This window comes from Oncorhynchus nerka, linkage group LG8 (genome assembly GCF_034236695.1).
Source record: "Oncorhynchus nerka isolate Pitt River linkage group LG8, Oner_Uvic_2.0, whole genome shotgun sequence".
Lineage (NCBI taxonomy): Eukaryota > Metazoa > Chordata > Actinopteri > Salmoniformes > Salmonidae > Oncorhynchus > Oncorhynchus nerka.
The window spans coordinates 62,685,336-62,704,847 of record NC_088403.1 but is presented as its reverse complement, the minus strand read 5'-3'; the positions used below and the strand labels follow the sequence as shown (position 1 = coordinate 62,704,847).

The 19,512-nt window shown below is 47.3% G+C and overlaps 1 protein-coding gene across 2 annotated transcripts in view; it reads left to right on the top strand.

Moving 5' to 3' along the window:
• arap2 (ArfGAP with RhoGAP domain, ankyrin repeat and PH domain 2) overlaps window positions 1-19,512 on the top strand; it is a 262,145-nt gene that overhangs the window by 181,129 nt on the left and 61,504 nt on the right. For both annotated transcript variants that reach the window (XM_065021967.1, XM_065021968.1), the window contains exon 16: window positions 7,551-7,695. In XM_065021967.1, coding sequence (XP_064878039.1) covers window positions 7,551-7,695 — 145 coding nt within the window. The remainder of the gene's footprint in view (window positions 1-7,550; window positions 7,696-19,512) is intronic.

Sequence of the window (19,512 nt, the reverse complement as noted above, 5' to 3'; positions counted from 1 at the left end):
GAGAGGCCATATACAGTAGAGAGGCTATATACTGTAGAGAGGCTATATACAGTAGAGGCTATATACAGTAGAGAGGCTATATACAGTAGAGGCTATATACAGTAGAGAGGCTATATACTGTAGAGAGGCTATATACAGTAGAGGCTATATACAGTAGAGAGGCTATATACAGTAGAGGCTATATACAGTAGAGAGGCTATATACTGTAGAGAGGCTATATACAGTAGAGGCTATATACAGTAGAGAGGCTATATACAGTAGAGGCTATATACAGTAGGGAGGCTATATACAGTAGAGAGGCTATATACAGTAGTGAGGCTATATACAGTAGGGAGGCTATATACAGTAGGGAGGCTATATACAGTAGGGAGGCTATATACAGTAGTGAGGCTATATACAGTAGTGAGGCTATATACAGTAGGGAGGCTATATACAGTAGAGAGGCTATATACAGTAGGGAGGCTATATACAGTAGTGAGGCTATATACAGTAGGGAGGCTATATACAGTAGTGAGGCTATATACAGTAGTGAGGCTATATACAGTAGGGAGGCTATATACAGTAGAGAGGCTATATACAGTAGTGAGGCCATATACAGTAGAGAGGCTATATACAGTAGGGAGTAGAGGCTATATACAGTAGAGAGGCTATATACAGTAGTGAGGCTATATACAGTAGGAGGCTATATACAGTAGGGAGGCTATATACAGTAGTGAGGCTATATACAGTAGTGAGGCTATATACAGTAGGAGGCTATATACAGTAGGAGAGGCTATATACAGTAGGGAGGCTATATACAGTAGGGAGGCTATATACAGTAGGGAGGCTATATACAGTAGTGAGGCTATATACAGTAGGGAGGCTATATACAGTAGGGAGGCTATATACAGTAGTGAGGCTATAGTGAGGCTATATACAGTAGTGAGGCTATATACAGTAGTGAGGCTATATACAGTAGAGAGGCTATATACAGTAGGGAGGCTATATACAGTAGTGAGGCTATATACAGTAGTGAGGCTATATACAGTAGGGAGGCTATATACAGTAGGGAGGCTATATACAGTAGTGAGGCTATATACAGTAGTGAGGCTATATACAGTAGTGAGGCTATATACAGTAGGGAGGCTATATACAGTAGTGAGGGCTATATACAGTAGGGAGGCTATATACAGTAGTGAGGCTATATACAGTAGTGAGGCTATATACAGTAGGGAGGCTATATACAGTAGTGAGGCTATATACAGTAGTGAGGCTATATACAGTAGTGAGGCTATATACAGTAGTGAGGCTATATACAGTAGGGAGGCTATATACAGTAGTGAGGCTATATACAGTAGGGAGGCTATATACAGTAGAGAGGCTATATACAGTAGTGAGGCTATATACAGTAGGGAGGCTATATACAGTAGGGAGGCTATATACAGTAGAGAGGCTATATACAGTAGTGAGGCTATATACAGTAGGGAGGCTATATACAGTAGAGAGGCTATATACAGTAGGGAGGCTATATACAGTAGAGAGGCTATATACAGTAGTGAGGCTATATACAGGCACCGGTTAGTCGGGCTAATTGAGGTAATATGTATATGAATGTATAGTTAAAGTGTCTATGCATAAATAATAAAAAGAGAGTAGCAGCAGCGTAAAAGAGGGATTGGGGGGGACAATGCAAATAGTCCAGGTAGCCATTTGTTTACTTGTTCAGGAGTCTTATGGCTTGGGGGGTAAAAGCTGTTGAGAAGCCTTTTTGTCCTAGACCTGGCACCCCAGTACCGCTTGCCATGCAGGGAGTACAGGAGGGACTGAGCACGCACCACTAAGGGGCTCCAGTGCTGAGGATCAGCGTGGCGGATGTGTTGTTACCTACCCTCACAACCTGGGGGCGTCCCGTCAGGAAGTCCAGGATCCAGTTGCAGAGGGAGGTGTTTAGTCCCATGATCCTTAGTGATGAGCTTTGAGGGCACTATGGTGTTGAATGCTGAGCTGTAGTCAATTAATAGCATTCTCACATAGGTGTTCCTTTTGTCCAGGTGGGAAAGGGCAGTGTGGAGTGCAATAGAGATTGCATCATCTGTGGATCTGTTTGGGCGGTATTCAAATTGGAGTGGCTCTTGGGTTTCTGGGATAATGGTGTTAATGTGAGCCATTACCAGCTTTTCAAAGCACTTCACGGCTACGGACGTGAGTGCTACGGGTCTGTAGTCATTTAGGCAGGTTGCCTTAGTGTTCTTGGGCACAGGTGGTCTGCTGGGAAACATGTTGGTATTACAGATTCAATCAGGGACATGTTGAAAATGTCAGTGAAGACACCTGCCAGTTGGTTAGCACATGCCCGAAGCACACGTCCTGGTAATCCATCTGGCCCCGCAGCCTTGTGTATGTTGACCTGTTTAAAGGTCTTACTCATGCCTCAGTGTTGCTCACCTCGAAGCGAGCATGGAAGTGATTTAGCTCGTCTGGTAGGCTCGTGTCACTGGGCAGCTCTTGGCTGTGCTTCCCTTTGTAGTCTGTAATAGTTTGCAGGCCCTGCCACATAAGACGAGCGTCAGAGCCTGTGTAAAACGAGCGTCGGAGCCGGTGTAGTACGATTCAATCTTAGCCCTGTATTGACGCTTTGCCTGTTTGATGGTTCGTTGCAGGGCATAGCGGGATTTCTTCTAAGCTTCCGGGTTAGAGTCCTGCACCTTGAAAGCGGCACTTCTACCCTTTAGCTCAGTGCGAATGTTGCCTGTGATCCATGGCTTCTGGTTGGGGAATGTACGTACAGTCACTGTGGTGGACGACGTCCTTGATGGACTTAATGATAAAGCCCGTGATGTGGTGTACTCCTCAATGCCATCGGAAGCATCCCGGTTTGGTGGAAGAGAGGGATGGAGAGATGAAAAGAGAGAAACCGGAAGAGGGAGAGAACCTTTTCTCCTGTCTTTTTCATGTCGTCTATTAGAACAATATCTGACTTGTCACACTCTGTTTGACAACGGAATCAATAATTAGCATATTTATGAGATGAAGAGAGTCAAAACTTTTGGGAGTTGAAAACCATTGTGTGTGTGTGTGTGTGTGTGTGTGTGTGTGTGTGTGTGTGTGTCTGTGTGTGTGTGTGTGTGTGTGCGCGCATGTCTGTCGGTGGCAGAAACAAAAAAGCAGATGTCGACAGTGACTTTGAAATCCAACATGAGATGTTTTCATGAACTTCATGCTTGTTAAGTAAATCCTCTCAGGCAGACAATCATGAAATACATGTGTTACTCCCAAACTTTCCAGAGATCATCTTTGCCTCTTGTTGATAGAAACCTGTGGGGAGATTCGATTTATTTACTATTATTATACTGGCTGTAAGTGTGTGTCAGTTTAAGATTAAGGAGGACCATTGTTTTGTATGTGCATGGCCTTATTTCTATCACATCATATTGGATGACTGTCGTTCATATTCCATTCCCCAGCTCAATGTAACATCAACAGGTGTAGGCTACTACATGACATTCATGAGGTTGCTCCTACCTACTCAACAAATTAACGTTTTTAATGTAACGGTTTTCTTCTGGGGAAAGAGAGGCGGACCAAAATGCAGCGTGGTTATTTTTGTACATCTTTAATAAAGATGAAAATACAACAATCTACAAAACAAGAAACGTGAAAAAACCAAAACAGTCCTATCTGGTGCCACAAACACAAAGACAGGAACAATCACCCACAAAACCCAACACAAAACAGGATACCTAAAAATGGTTCCCAATCAGAGACAATGACTAACACCTGCCTCTGATTGAGAACCATATCAGGCCAAACATAGAAATAGACAAACCAGACACACACAACATAGAATGCCCACCCAGCTCACGTCCTGACCAACACTAAAACAAGGAAAACACACAGGAACGATGGTCAGAACGTGACAGTAGGTGCAGGTCGAGAGACACATTAGAGTAATCAAGGGGACAGACAGTGACACATGCAGCCTTGTACACTCTAGCCTGCATTTAACGTTCAACGTTTATATTGGACAAATTCAGGTAGGTCCCTCCACGTTTCAGAAACATTTTGCGACATTATCGGCAGAATGAATACACCCTTGATCACCCGCGCACACAGTTCACTTTCATAGCAGCCCACATACAGCATCATCAGTTTGCTCATTGTATAATTATTTTCTTGAATGTACCCGCTCTCCTCCTCCTACCTTTTCCCTTCGGTTTTGGAGTGCACAACACATCAGCTGTCTGTGACCAGGCGCAAAAACCTATCCCAGCCAAACCTTCAGACCATAACCGCTAACCACTAACCGCTAACAACTACATCGTTGTCAATATACTAATATTAGAGTTAAAAACTTGAACCCAACAAACCAATCCATGTGTACAATCACACAGCACAGTGTACTGTTGGCAATACATTTATAAAACTGAAAAGCTTACCTTGACTTGAAAGTGCTACCATGTTAAATAGCCTTAGCCAGCTAGCTAACAAATAACATTCTGTTTAATATATATAAAAAATGCATTCGGAAAGTATTCAGACCCCTTGACTTTTTCCACATTTTGTTACACTACACTTATTCTAAAATTGATTAAATAGTTTTTTTCCCCTCATGAATCTACACAGAATACCCCATAATGAAAAAGCAAAAACAGGTTTTTAAACATTGTTGCTAATATATAAAAAATGTAAACTTAAATATCACATTTACATAAGTATTCAGACCCTCTACTCAGTACTTTGTTAAATAACCTTTGCCAGTGATTACACACTTTAAGTCTTCTTGGGTATGATGCTACAAGCTTGGCACACCTCTATTTGGAGGGTTTCTCCCAATATTCTCTGCAGATCCTCTCAAGCTCCTTCAGGTTGGATGGGGAGCGTCGCTGCATAGCTTTTTTCAGGTCTCTCCAGAGATGTTCGATCGGTTTCTCTTTCCAGGCTATTGCTGGGCAACTCAAGGACATTCAGAGACTTGTCCTGAAGCCAATCCTGCATTGTCTTGGCTGTGTGGTTAGGTTTGTTGTCCTGTTGGAAGGTGAACGTTTGCCCCAGTCTGAGGTCCTAAGCGCTCTGGAGCAGGTTTTCATCAATGATCTCTCTGTACTTTGCTCTGTTCATCTTTCCATCGATCCTGAGTAGCGTCCCAGTCCTAGTCCCTGCCACTGAACAAATACCCCCAAAGCATGATGCTGCCACCACCATGCTTCACTGTAGGGATGGTTCCATGTTTCCCCCAGATGTGACGCTTGGCATTCAGGCCAAATCGTTCAATGTTGGTTTCATCAGACCATAGAATCTTGTTTCTCATGGTCTGATAGTCTTTTTAAGTGCCTTTTATTGAGGAGTGGCTTCCGTCTGGACACTCTACCAGAAATGCCTGATTGGTGCTGCAGAGATGGTTGTCCTTCTGGAATGTTCTCCCATCTCCACAGACAAACTCTATAGCTCTGTCAGGGTGACCATCAGGTTCTTGGTCACCTCTCTGTTCAAGGCCCTTCTCCCCCGATTGCTCAGTTTGGCTGGGCGGCCATCTCTAGGAAGTCTAGGTTGTTCCAAACTTCTACCATTTAAGAATGATGAAGGCCACTGTTCTTGGGGACCTTCAAAGATGCAGAATAGTTTCGATACCCTTCCTCAGATCTGTGCCTCGACACAATCCTGTCTCTGAGCTCTACGAACAATTCCTTTGACCTCATGGCTTGGTTTTTGCTCTGACATGCACTGTTAACTATAGACAGGTGTGTGCCTTTCCAAATCATGTCCAATCAATTGAATTGACCACAGGTGGACTCCAATCAAGTTGTAGAAACATCTCAAGGATGATCAATGGAAACAGAATGCACCTGAGCTCATGTTTTAGTCTCATAGCAAAGGGTCTAGTTACTTATGTAAATAAGGTTAGTTTTTTTTTATACATTTGCAAAAATATCTATAAACCTGTTTTCATTTCATCATTGTGTGGTATTTTGTGTAGATTGATGAGGAAAACAATTAATTTGATCCATTTTAGAATAAGGCTGTAACATAACAAAATGTGGAAAAAGGGAAGGGATCTGAATATGTTGAATGCTCTGTATATATGTAACGGATGTGACAGTACCAGTACTAGCACAGTACCAGTAAAGAGTTTGGACACATTTACTATGACTATTTTCAACATTGTAGAATAATAGTGAAGACAAAAATGATGAAATAACACAAATGGAATCATGTAGTAAAACAAAAAAAGATTTTAAACAAATAAAAATATATTTTATATTTGAGATTCTTAAAAGTAGGCACCCTTTGCATTGATGACAGCTTTGCACACTCTTGGCATTCTCTCAACCAGCTTCACCTGGAATGCTTTTCCAACAGTCTTGAAGGAGTTCCCACATATGCCCGGAAATCTGTTCTTTTGTCTGATGAGACCAAATTTCAGATGTTTGGTTCCAACTGCCGTTTCTTTGTGAGACACAGAGTAGGTGAAAGGATGATCTCCACATGTGTGGTTCCCACCGTGAAGCATGGAGGAGGAGGTGTGATGGTGTGGGGGTGCTTTGCTGGTGACACTGTCTGTGATTTATATCAAATTCAAGGCACACTTAACCAGCATGGCTACCACAGCATTCTGCAGCGATACGCCATCCCATCTGGTTTGCACATAGTGGGACTATCATTTGTTTTTCAACAGGACAATGACCCAAAACACACCTCCAGGCTGTGCAAGGGCTATTTGACCAAGAAGGAGAGTGATGGAGTGCTGCATCAGATGACCTGGCCTCCACAATCACCTGACCTCAACCCAATTGAGTTGGGATGAGTTGGGATGAGTTTTACCGCAGAGTGAAGGAAAAGCTGCCAACAAGTGTTCAGTATATGTGGGAACAATTTCCTGTTGGAAAACATTCCTGGTGAAGACTGTTATAAAAAACATTCCAGGTGAAGCTGGTTGAGAGAATGCCAATATTGTGCAAAGGTGTCATCAAGGCAAATAGTGGCTCCTTTGAAGAATCTGAAATATAAAATATATACACTTTTTTTGGTTACTACATGATTCCATATGTGTTATTTCATAGTTTTGATGTCTTCACTATTATTCTACAATGTAGAAAATAGTACAAATAATGAAAAACACTTTAATGAGTAGGTGTGTCCAAACTTTTGACTGGTTCTGCATTTCTCAAGCGAAGATTTTGCTAGGACTGTCTTGGAGCGGGTTCATAATAAGTCAATGTGTGTGCTTCTGTGTGTGTGTTTCTGTGTGTGTCTTTCTGTGTGTGTGTTTCTGTGTGTGTGTTTCTGTGTGTGTGTTTCTGTGTGTGTGTTTCTGTGTGTGTGTTTCTGTGTGTGTTTCTCTCTGTGTATGTGTGTGTGTGTGTCTTTGTAGTGTATGTGAAACGTGTGCTGCTAACAGCATATCCTCCTCCACTGTCCCTGTCCCCATACTGGGCCAGTGATCATCTGCTCGCAAACACACATGACCGCCCTCCTTGACAACGTACCAACTGTTTGAGCTAACGTGTGTGTGTGAACTTTGAACTAACGTGTGTGTTTGAACTAACGTGTGTGTGTGTGTGTGTGTGTTTCAGACATGGTGCGACGCTGGTGTACTCTGGAGGGGGGCTTCCTTAGCTATTATGAGAATGAACGGAGCCCCATGGCCACCGGCAGAGTGGACATCACTGAGGTGGTCAGTCTGGCCGTCAACAACACAGAGACCATGACTGGAGCTGGGTATGGAGACACACACACACACACACACACACACACACACACACAGACACACACACACACACACACAGACACACACACACACACACACACACACACACACACACACACACACAGACACACACACAGACACACACACACACACACACACACACACACACACACACACACACATACACACAGACACACACAGAAAACACACACACACACACACACACACACACACACACACACACACACACACACACACACACACACACACACACACACACACACACACACACACACAGACACACACACACACACACACACACACACACACACACACACACACACACACACACACACACACACACACACACAGACACACACACACACACAGACACACACACACACACACACACACACACACACACACACACACACACACACACACACACACACATACACACAGACACACACAGAAAACACACACACAAAAACACAAGCAAACACACACACACACGCATTCACGAATACACACACACTTTCTCTCACGCACACTCTTTGACACCCCCCCACTTTGACCTTCTGAATTTACATAAAAAACTTCACTGCACATTTCATAAATGTATGAGGTTTTTGTGTTGTATTGACATCAGCAAAATTAGGTTATTAAAAGTGCAGAATCATAATGATAAGCTAAATCACTTACTAAGAGGGACGTAAACTAAGACAGACAGACATGTGAACAGAAAAAACACTAGCCGTATAGATACAGTTGAAGGCAGAAGTTTACATACACCTTAGCCAAATACATTTCAACTCAGTTTATTTTCCTCACAATTCCTGACATTTAATCCCAGTAAAAATTCCCTGTCTTAGGTCAGTAATCACTACTTTATTTTAAGGATGTGAGATGTCACAATAATAGTAGAGAGCATGATTTATTTCAGCTTTTATTATTTTTTATCACATTCCAAGCGGGTGACAAGTTTACATACTCAATTAGTATTTGGTAGCATTGCCTATACATTTTTTTTTAACTTGGGTCAAATGTTTCGGGTACCCTTCCACAAGCTTCCCACAATAAGTTGGGTTGAAATTTGTCTCATTCCTCCTGACAGAGCTGGTGTAACTGAGTCAGGTGTGTAGGCCTCCTTGCTCGCACACGTTTTCTCAGTTCTGCCCACACATTTTCTATAGGATTGAGATCAGGGCTTTGTGATGACCAATCCAAAACCTTGACTTTCTTGTCCTTAAGCCATTTTGCCACAACTTTGGAAGTATGCTTGGGGTCATTGTCCATTTGGAAGACCCATTTGGGACCAATCTTTAACTTCCTGGCTGATGTCTTGAGATGTTGCTTCAATATATCCACATAATTTCCATCCTCATGAAGCCATCTATTTTGTGAAGTGCACCAGTCCCTCTTGCAGCAAAGCACCCCCACGACATTATACTGCCATAGTTCACGGTTGGGATGGTGTTCTTCAGCTTGCAAGCCTCCCCCTTTTTCCATTATGGCCAAACAGTTTCTCCAAAAACATTTCTCCAAAAAAAGTGTGATCTTCCCACTTCAACTGTATATTCTCTGACTGCAGTTTAGGCAAAATATAGCTTGGCTTATCCGTTCGCTTCAAACATTTAAACAATGAGCAATCATTCTGAAGAGGGGACCATTATGCAATTTCTGAGTGTGTGCATGTACGTGCACCGAATGTGTGTGTGCATATGTCCATTTCTTGTGTGTGTGTGTGTGTGGCTCAAATAATGGGTCCATTAATACCCCAGCAGATGTTATGGAGAGGGAACAATGTCTTGATTTGTCAATGTTATTTATGTTCTCATTATGGACATCTGGCTGTATTCACTACTCTGGCCCCATGCAATGGATTCATGAACACAATCAAGCCTAGTTCATTTTTCTGCGTATTTTTGGAGTGTTTGTGTGTCGGGGAGACGGGGGTGTTGTGTGTGTCAGGGAGACGGGGTGTTGTGTGTCGGGAGACGGGGTGTTGTGTGTCGGGAGACGGGGGTGTTGTGTGTGTCGGGAGACGGGGGTGTTGTGTGTGTCGGGAGACGGGGGTGTTGTGTGTCGGGAGACGAGGGTGTTGTGTGTCGGGGAGACGAGGGTGTTGTGTGTCAGGGAGACGAGGGTGTTGTGTGTCGGGGAGACGAGGGTGTTGTGTGTGTCGGGGAGACGGGGTGTTGTGTGTCGGGGAGACGGGGTGTTGTGTGTGTTGGGGAGACAGGGGTGTTGTGTGTCGGGGAGACGGGGTGTTGTGTGTGTCGGGAGACGGGGGTGTTGTGTGTGTCGGGAGACGGGGTGTTGTGTGTCGGGAGACGGGGTGTTGTGTGTGTCGGGAGACGAGGGTGTTGTGTGTGTCGGGGAGACGGGGGTGTTGTGTGTCGGGAGACGGGGGTGTTGTGTGTGTTGGGGAGACAGGGGTGTTGTGTGTTGGGGAGACGGGGGTGTTGTGTGTGTCGGGGAGACGAGGGTGTTGTGTGTGTCGGAGAGACGGGGGTGTTGTGTGTCGGGGAGACGGGGGTGTTGTGTGTGTCGGGAGACAGGGGTGTTGTGTGTGTCGGGAGACGGGGGTGTTGTGTGTCGGGGAGACGGGGTGTTGTGTGTGTGTCGGGAGACGGGGGTGTTGTGTGTGTCGGGAGACGGGGTGTTGTGTGTGTCGGGAGACGAGGGTGTTGTGTGTCGGGAGACGGGGTGTTGTGTGTCGGGGGAGACGGGGGTGTTGTGTGTGTCGGGAGACGAGGGTGTTGTGTGTCGGGAGACGGGGGTGTTGTGTGTGTCGGGAGATGGGGGTGTGTGTGTGTCGGGAGACGAGGGTGTTGTGTGTCGGGGAGACGGGGGTGTTGTGTGTGTCGGTGAGACGGGGGTGTTGTGTGTCGGGGAGACGGGGGTGTTGTGTGTGTCGGGGAGACGAGGGTGTTGTGTGTCGGGGAGACGGGGGTGTTGTGTGTGTCGGGGAGACGGGGGTGTTGTGTGTCGGGGAGACGAGGGTGTTGTGTATGTGTGTGAGGGGGCCTACAGTATGCACTTGAGTTTGTAGTTGTTGGTGTATCTGTGTGTGCCTCCCTCTGTGTGTGCTTCTCTATGTGTGTGTGTGTCTCTCTATGTGTGTGTCTGTCTCTCTCTCTCTGTGTGTGTGTGTGTGTGTGTGTGTGTGTGTGTGTGTGTGTGTGTGTGTGTGTGTGTGTGTGTGTGTGTGTGTGTGTGTGTGTGTGTGTCTCTGTGTGTGTATCTCGGTGTGTTTTTGTTTGACGGCTACCCGATCATTGTAAAATGGTGCTCCCCCAGCCTCTCTGTCTCATCTCTCTCCCTGTACCCCAGCCTCTCTGTCTCATCTCTCTCCCTGTACCCCAGCCTCTCTGTCTCATCTCTCTCCCTGTACCCCAGCCTCTCTGTCTCATCTCTCTCCCTGTCCCCCAGCCTCTCTGTCTCATCTCTCTCCCTGTCCCGCAGCCTTTCTGTCTCATCTCTCTCCCTGTCCCCCAGCCTCTCTGTCTCATCTCTCTCCCTGTCCCGCAGCCTCTCTGTCTCATCTCTCTCCCTGTCCCTCAGCCTCTCTGTCTCATCTCTCTCCCTGTCCCCCAGCCTCTCTGTCTCATCTCTCTCCCTGTCCCGCAGCCTCTCTGTCTCATCTCTCTCCCTGTCCCCCAGCCTCTCTGTCTCATCTCTCTCCCTGTACCCCAGCCTCTCTGTCTCATCTCTCTCCCTGTCCCCCAGCCTCTCTGTCTCATCTCTCTCCCTGTCCCGCAGCCTCTCTGTCTCATCTCTCTCCCTGTCCCCCAGCCTCTCTGTCTCATCTCTCTCCCTGTCCCCCAGCCTCTGTGTCTCCTCATCTCTCTCCCTGTCCCCCCAGCCTCTCTGTCTCATCTCTCTCCCTGTCCCCCAGCCTCTCTGTCTCATCTCTCTCCCTGTCCCCCAGCCTCTCTGTCTCATCTCTCTCCCTGTCCCCCAGCCTCTCTGTCTCATCTCTCTCCCTGTCCCGCAGCCTCTGTGTCTCCTCATCTCTCTCCCTGTCCCTCAGCCTCTCTGTCTCATCTCTCTCCCTGTCCCCCAGCCTCTGTGTCTCCTCATCTCTCTCCCTGTCCTTCAGTGGGAGAGTAATTAAGAGCTACATTGACTACTGATCAGTATCATAGATTAAACCCCCACACGCACAAGTAGCCTAGTGGTTAGAGCGTTGTAACCTTTCAATTACTGGCCCAAACAGTCTGCCGTTCTGCCCCTGAACAAGGCACTTCCTAGGCCGTCATTGTAAATACACTTTTTTGGTTACTACATGATTCCATATGTGTTATCTCATAGTTTTGATGACTTCACTATTATTCTACAATGTAGAAAATTGTGAAAGAAAATATAAAAAAATAAAGAAAAACCCTTGAATGAGTAGGTGGGTCTAAACCTTTGACTGGTAACTGTAGATCTGAGAGATTAGCCTTAGTGCTCTACAGGGAACATCCATCTGTCTACGGCTCATACATATTAACGTATGCAGGAACTGTGCTTACTCTGCATCGCCATGCACTGCAGAACCACGTGGGTGTCATTTCATATTAAATAGACTGCTTCGGTAATTTCATCAGGTATGAGACCCTCTACCTTGTCCGCTGATCCCCGATGAGTATTACCAGCCCACGTTTTCAGAATATTAGAGCAAATTATGCACATAGGTTTTGATGGAGGGAGAATCGTGCGTCTGCTAGATGAAGTGGGTGGATGTTGAAGTCGTTTTGGATGGTGAAGGTGGATTCTGTGGTGTAGGCTAAAGACATTGGATTGTGTTTGTTAGTTAGATATTCTTCAAACTTAAACTTCTATTTTGAAATCTCTCTCTCTCTCTCTCTCTCTCTCTCTCTCTCTCTCTCTCTCTACATTTTCTTTCTCTCTCTTTCGCCCCCTTCGCCGACTTGTCCTCTGGGACTCACTAACAAGCGCCTGTAGACTTGTCTGGGGTCCAGTGGGGTCACACAAACACCCATGTCCCACCGTGTTCCCCTGATGTTCGTGAATGGAAGTACGCCTCAGCGCTACCGTACCCCTCATTACATGCTCCTTTAGACACGATCTGCTGTTCCCCTTATAACCCCTCATAACCCCCTATAACCCCTTATAACCCCTTATAACCACCGCCGCTCTACCCCTCATTACATGCTCCTTTAGACACGCTCTGCTGTTCCCCTTATAACCCCTCATAACCCCTTATAACCCCTTATAACCCCTCATAACCCCTTATAACCCCCTATAACCCCTTATACCCTCTTATAACCACCGCCGCTCTACCCCTCATTACATGTTCCTTCAGACACGCTCTGCTGTTCCCCTTATAACCCCTCATAACCCCCTATAACCCCTTAGAACCTCTTATAGCCCCCGCCGCTCTACCCCTCATTACATGCTCCTTTAGACACGCTCTGCTGTTCCCCTTATAACCCCTCATAACCCCTTATAACCCCTTATAACCCCTCATAACCCCCTATAACCCCTTATAACCCCTCATAACCCCTTATAACCCCTATAACCTCTTATAACCACCGCCGCTCTACCCCTCATTACATGCTCCTTTAGACACGCTCTGCTGTTCCCCTTATAACCCCTCATAACCCCTTATAACCCCTTATAACCCCTCATAACCCCTTATAACCCCTATAACCCCTTATAACCTCTTATAACCACCGCCGCTCTACCCCTCATTACATGTTCCTTCAGACACGCTCTGCTGTTCCCCTTATAACCCCTTATAACCCCCTATAACCCCTTATAACCTCTTATAACCACCGCCGCTCTACCCCTCATTACATGTTCCTTCAGACACGCTCTGCTGTTCCCCTTATAACCCCTCATAACCCCCTATAACCCCTTAGAACCCCTTATAACCACCGCCGCTCTACCCCTCATTACATGCTCCTTTAGACACGCTCTGCTGTTCCCCTTATAACCCCTCATAACCCCTTATAACCCCTTATAACCCCTCATAACCCCTTATAACCCCCTATAACCCCTTATAACCTCTTATAACCACCGCCGCTCTACCCCTCATTACATGTTCCTTCAGACACGCTCTGCTGTTCCCCTTATAACCCCTCATAACCCCTTATAACCTCTTATAGCCCCCGCCGCTCTACCCCTCATTACATGTTCCTTTAGACACGCTCTGCTGTTCCCCTTATAACCCCTCATAACCCCTATAACCCCTTATAACCCCTTATAACCTCTTATAACCCCCGCCGCTCTACCCCTCATTACATGTTCCTTTAGACACGATCTGCTGTTCCCCTCATAACCCCTATAACCCCTCATAACCCCCTTATAACCCCTTATAACCACCGCCGCTCTACCCCTCATTACATGTTCCTTTAGACACGATCTGCTGTTCCCCTCATAACCCCTTATAACCCCTTTATAACCCCTATAACCCCTTAGAACCCCTTATAACCACCGCCGCTCTACCCCTCATTACATGCTCCTTCAGACACACTCTGCTGTTCCCCTTATAACCCCTCATAACCCCCTATAACCCATCATAACCCCTATAACCCCTTATAACCTCTTATAACCACCGCCGCTCTACCCCTCATTACATGTTCCTTCAGACACGCTCTGCTGTTCCCCTTATAACCCCTCATAACCCCCTATAACCTCTTATAACCACCGCCGCTCTACCCCTCATTACATGTTCCTTCAGACACGCTCTGCTGTTCCCCTTATAATCCCTCATAACCCCCTATAACCCCTTATAACCCCTTATAACCTCTTATAACCCCCGCCGCTCTACCCCTCATTACATGTTCCTTTAGACACGATCTGCTGTTCCCCTCATAACCCCCTATAACCCCTCATAACCCCTATAACCCCTTAGAACCCCTTATAACCACCGCCGCTCTACCCCTCATTACATGTTCCTTCAGACAAGCTCTGCTGTTCCCCTTATAACCCCTCATAACCCCCTATAACCCCTCATAACCCCCTTATTTACATTTACATTTACATTTAAGTCATTTAGCAGACGCTCTTATCCAGAGCGACTTACAAATTGGTGCATTCACCTTATGACCTCCAGTGGAACAGTAGTGCATCTAAATCTTTTCAGGGGGAGGGGGGGTGAGAGGGATTACTTTATCCTATCCTAGGTATTCCTTAAAGAGGTGGGGTTTCAGGTTTCAGGTGTCTCCGGAAGGTGGTGATTGACTCCGCTGTCCTGGCGTCGTGAGGGAGTTTGTTCCACCATTGGGGGGCCAGAGCAGCGAACAGTTTTGACTGGGCTGAGCGGGAACTGTACTTCCTCAGTGGTAGGGAGGCGAGCAGGCCAGAGGTGGATGAACGCAGTGCCCTTGTTTGGGTGTAGGGCCTGATCAGAGCCTGGAGGTACTGAGGTGCCGTTCCCCTCACAGCTCCGTAGGCAAGCACCATGGTCTTGTAGCGGATGCGAGCTTCAACTGGAAGCCAGTGGAGGGAGCGGAGGAGCGGGGTGACGTGAGAGAACTTGGGAAGGTTGAACACCAGACGGGCTGCGGCGTTCTGGATGAGTTGTAGGGGTTTAATGGCACAGGCAGGGAGCCCAGCCAACAGCGAGTTGCAGTAATCCAGACGGGAGATGACAAGTGCCTGGATTAGGACCTGCGCCGCTTCCTGTGTGAGGCAGGGTCGTACTCTGCGGATGTTGTAGAGCATGAACCTACAGGAACGGGCCACCGCCTTGATGTTAGTTGAGAACGACAGGGTGTTGTCCAGGATCACGCCAAGGTTCTTAGCGCTCTGGGAGGAGGACACAATGGAGTTGTCAACCGTGATGGCGAGATCATGGAACGGGCAGTCCTTCCCCGGGAGGAAGAGCAGCTCCGTCTTGCCGAGGTTCAGCTTGAGGTGGTGATCCGTCATCCACACGGATATGTCTGCCAGACATGCAGAGATGCGATTCGCCACCTGGTCATCAGAAGGGGGAAAGGAGAAGATTAATTGTGTGTCGTCTGCATAGCAATGATAGGAGAGACCATGTGAGGTTATGACAGAGCCAAGTGACTTGGTGTATAGCGAGAATAGGAGAGGGCCTAGAACAGAGCCCTGGGGGACACCAGTGGTGAGAGCACGTGGTGTGGAGACGGATTCTCGCCACGCCACCTGGTAGGAGCGACCTGTCAGGTAGGACGCAATCCAAGCGTGGGCCGCGCCGGAGATGCCCAACTCGGAGAGGGTGGAGAGGAGGATCTGATGGTTCACAGTATCGAAGGCAGCCGATAGGTCTAGAAGGATGAGAGCAGAGGAGAGAGAGTTAGCTTTAGCAGTGCGGAGCGCCTCCGTGATACAGAGAAGAGCAGTCTCAGTTGAATGACTAGTCTTGAAACCTGACTGATTTGGATCAAGAAGGTCATTCTGAGAGAGATAGCGGGAGAGCTGGCCAAGGACGGCACGTTCAAGAGTTTTGGAGAGAAAAGAAAGAAGGGATACTGGTCTGTAGTTGTTGACATCGGAGGGATCGAGTGTAGGTTTTTTCAGAAGGGGTGCAACTCTCGCTCTCTTGAAGACGGAAGGGACGTAGCCAGCGGTCAGGGATGAGTTGATGAGCGAGGTGAGGTAAGGGAGGAGGTCTCCGGAAATGGTCTGGAGAAGAGAGGAGGGGATAGGGTCAAGCGGGCAGGTTGTAGGGCGGCCGGCCGTCACAAGACGCGAGATTTCATCTGGAGAGAGAGGGGAGAAAGAGGTCAGAGCACAGGGTAGGGCAGTGTGAGCAGAACCAGCGGTGTCGTTTGACTTAGCAAACGAGGATCGGATGTCGTCGACCTTCTTTTCAAAATGGTTGACGAAGTCATCTGCAGAGAGGGAGGAGGGGGGGGAGGGGGAGGAGGATTCAGGAGGGAGGAGAAGGTTGCAAAGAGCTTCCTAGGGTTAGAGGCAGATGCTTGGAATTTAGAGTGGTAGAAAGTGGCTTTGGCAGCAGAGAGAGAAGAGGAAAATGTAGAGAGGAGGGAGTGAAAGGATGTCAGGTCCGCAGGGAGGCGAGTTTTCCTCCATTTCCGCTCGGCTGCCCGGAGCCCTGTTCTGTGAGCTCGCAATGAGTCGTCGAGCCACGGAGCGGGAGGGAGGACCGAGCCGGCCTGGAGGATAGGGGACATAGAGAGTCAAAGGATGCAGAAAGGGAGGAGAGGAGGGTTGAGGAGGCAGAATCAGGAGATAGGTTGGAGAAGGTTTGAGCAGAGGGAAGAGATGATAGGATGGAAGAGGAGAGAGTAGCGGGGGAGAGAGAGCGAAGGTTGGGACGGCGCGATACCATCCGAGTAGGGGCAGTGTGGGAAGTGTTGGATGAGAGCGAGAGGGAAAAGGATACAAGGTAGTGGTCGGAGACTTGGAGGGAGTTGCAACGAGGTTAGTGGAAGAACAGCATCTAGTAAAGATGAGGTCGAGCGTATTTCCTGCCTTGTGAGTAGGGGGGAAGGTGAGAGGGTGAGGTCAAAAGAGGAGAGGAGTGGAAAGAAGGAGGCAGAGAGGAATGAGTCAAAGGTAGGCGTGGGGAGGTTAAAGTCGCCCAGAACTGTGAGAGGTGAGCCGTCCTCAGGAAAGGAGCTTATCAAGGCATCAAGCTCATTGATGAACTCTCCGAGGGAACCTGGAGGGCGATAAATGATAAGGATGTTAAGCTTGAAAGGGCTGGTAACTGTGACAGCATGGAATTCAAAGGAGGCGATAGACAGATGGGTAAGGGGAGAAAGAGAGAATGACCACTTGGGAGAGATGAGGATCCCGGTGCCACCACCCCGCTGACCAGAAGCTCTCGGGGTGTGCGAGAACACGTGGGCAGACGAAGAGAGAGCAGTAGGAGTAGCAGTGTTGTCTGTGGTGATCCATATAACCCCTTATAACCACCGCCGCTCTACCCCTCATTACATGTTCCTTTAGACACGCTCTGCTGTTCCCCTCATAACCCCCTATAACCCCTCATAACCCCCTATAACCCCTCATAACCCCCTATAACCCCTTATAACCTCTTATAACCACCGCCGCTCTACCCCTCATTACATGTTCCTTCAGACACGCTCTGCTGTTCCCCTTATAACCCCTCATAACCCCCTATAACCCCTTATAACCCCTTATAACCTCTTATAACCCCCGCCGCTCTACCCCTCATTACATGTTCCTTTAGACACGATCTGCTGTTCCCCTCATAACCCCTATAACCCCTCATAACCCCCTATAACCCCTTAGAACCCCTTATAACCACCGCCGCTCTACCCCTCATTACATGTTCCTTCAGACACGCTCTGCTGTTCCCCTTATAACCCCTCATAACCCCTATAACCCCTCATAACCCCCTATAACCCCTTATAACCTCTTATAACCACCGCCGCTCTACCCTCATTACATGTTCCTTCAGACACGCTCTGCTGTTCCCCTTATAACCCCTCATAACCCCCTATAACCCCTTATAACCTCTTATAACCACCGCCGCTCTACCCCTCATTACATGTTCCTTCAGACACGCTCTGCTGTTCCCCTTATAACCCCTCATAACCCCCTATAACCCCTTATAACCCCTTATAACCTCTTATAACCCCCGCCGCTCTACCCCTCATTACATGTTCCTTTAGACACGATCTGCTGTTCCCCTCATAACCCCCTATAACCCCTCATAACCCCCTATAACCCCTTAGAACCCCTTATAACCACCGCCGCTCTACCCCTCATTACATGTTCCTTCAGACAAGCTCTGCTGTTCCCCTTATAACCCCTCATAACCCCCTATAACCCCTCATAACCCCCTTATAACCCCTTATAACCACCGCCGCTCTACCCCTCATTACATGTTCCTTTAGACACGCTCTGCTGTTCCCCTCATAACCCCTATAACCCCTCATAACCCCTATAACCCCTCATAACCCCTATAACCCCTTATAACCTCTTATAACCACCGCCGCTCTACCCCTCATTACATGTTCCTTCAGACACGCTCTGCTGTTCCCCTTATAACCCCTCATAACCCCTATAACCCCTTATAACCCCTTATAACCTCTTATAACCCCGCCGCTCTACCCCTCATTACATGTTCCTTTAGACACGATCTGCTGTTCCCCTCATAACCCCCTATAACCCCTCATAACCCCCTATAACCCCTTAGAACCCCTTATAACCACCGCCGCTCTACCCCTCATTACATGTTCCTTCAGACACGCTCTGCTGTTCCCCTTATAACCCCTCATAACCCCTATAACCCCTCATAACCCCTATAACCCCTTATAACCTCTTATAACCACCGCCGCTCTACCCCTCATTACATGTTCCTTCAGACACGCTCTGCTGTTCCCCTCATAACCCCCTATAACCCCTCATAACCCCCTTATAACCCCTTATTACCCCCTATAACCACCACTGCTATACCCCTCGCCCGCCAACCCCCCCTCCAAAAAAAACGAATCTAGCGATCGCCTGCCTCTGTGTCGAAACCATTAAGAAAGTGATACTCTGACCACAGAGGGAAGCCAGTGAAAGAGACATAAGAGAAAGAGGGAAAAGGACAAACAAAGATTAATAGCTGCCTTTTGGCTTCCGGCAGCAGGGTCGTTCCTCTCTTAAACAGCAGGTATAAAGCACCTTTTGTGTTTTAAATGTGTCTATGTGTTGAAGTATTTGTGTCTACGTGGGTAAAGGTGTTGGTATATATACGGTGCATTCAGAAAGTATTCATATCCCTTGACTTTTTCCACATGTTGTTGTGTTACTGCTTGAAATTAAAGTGGATTAAATAGATCATTTTTTATAGATCATCCAGCTACACACAATACACCATAATGACAAAGTGAAAACATGTTAAAAAAAATATAAAAAATCTG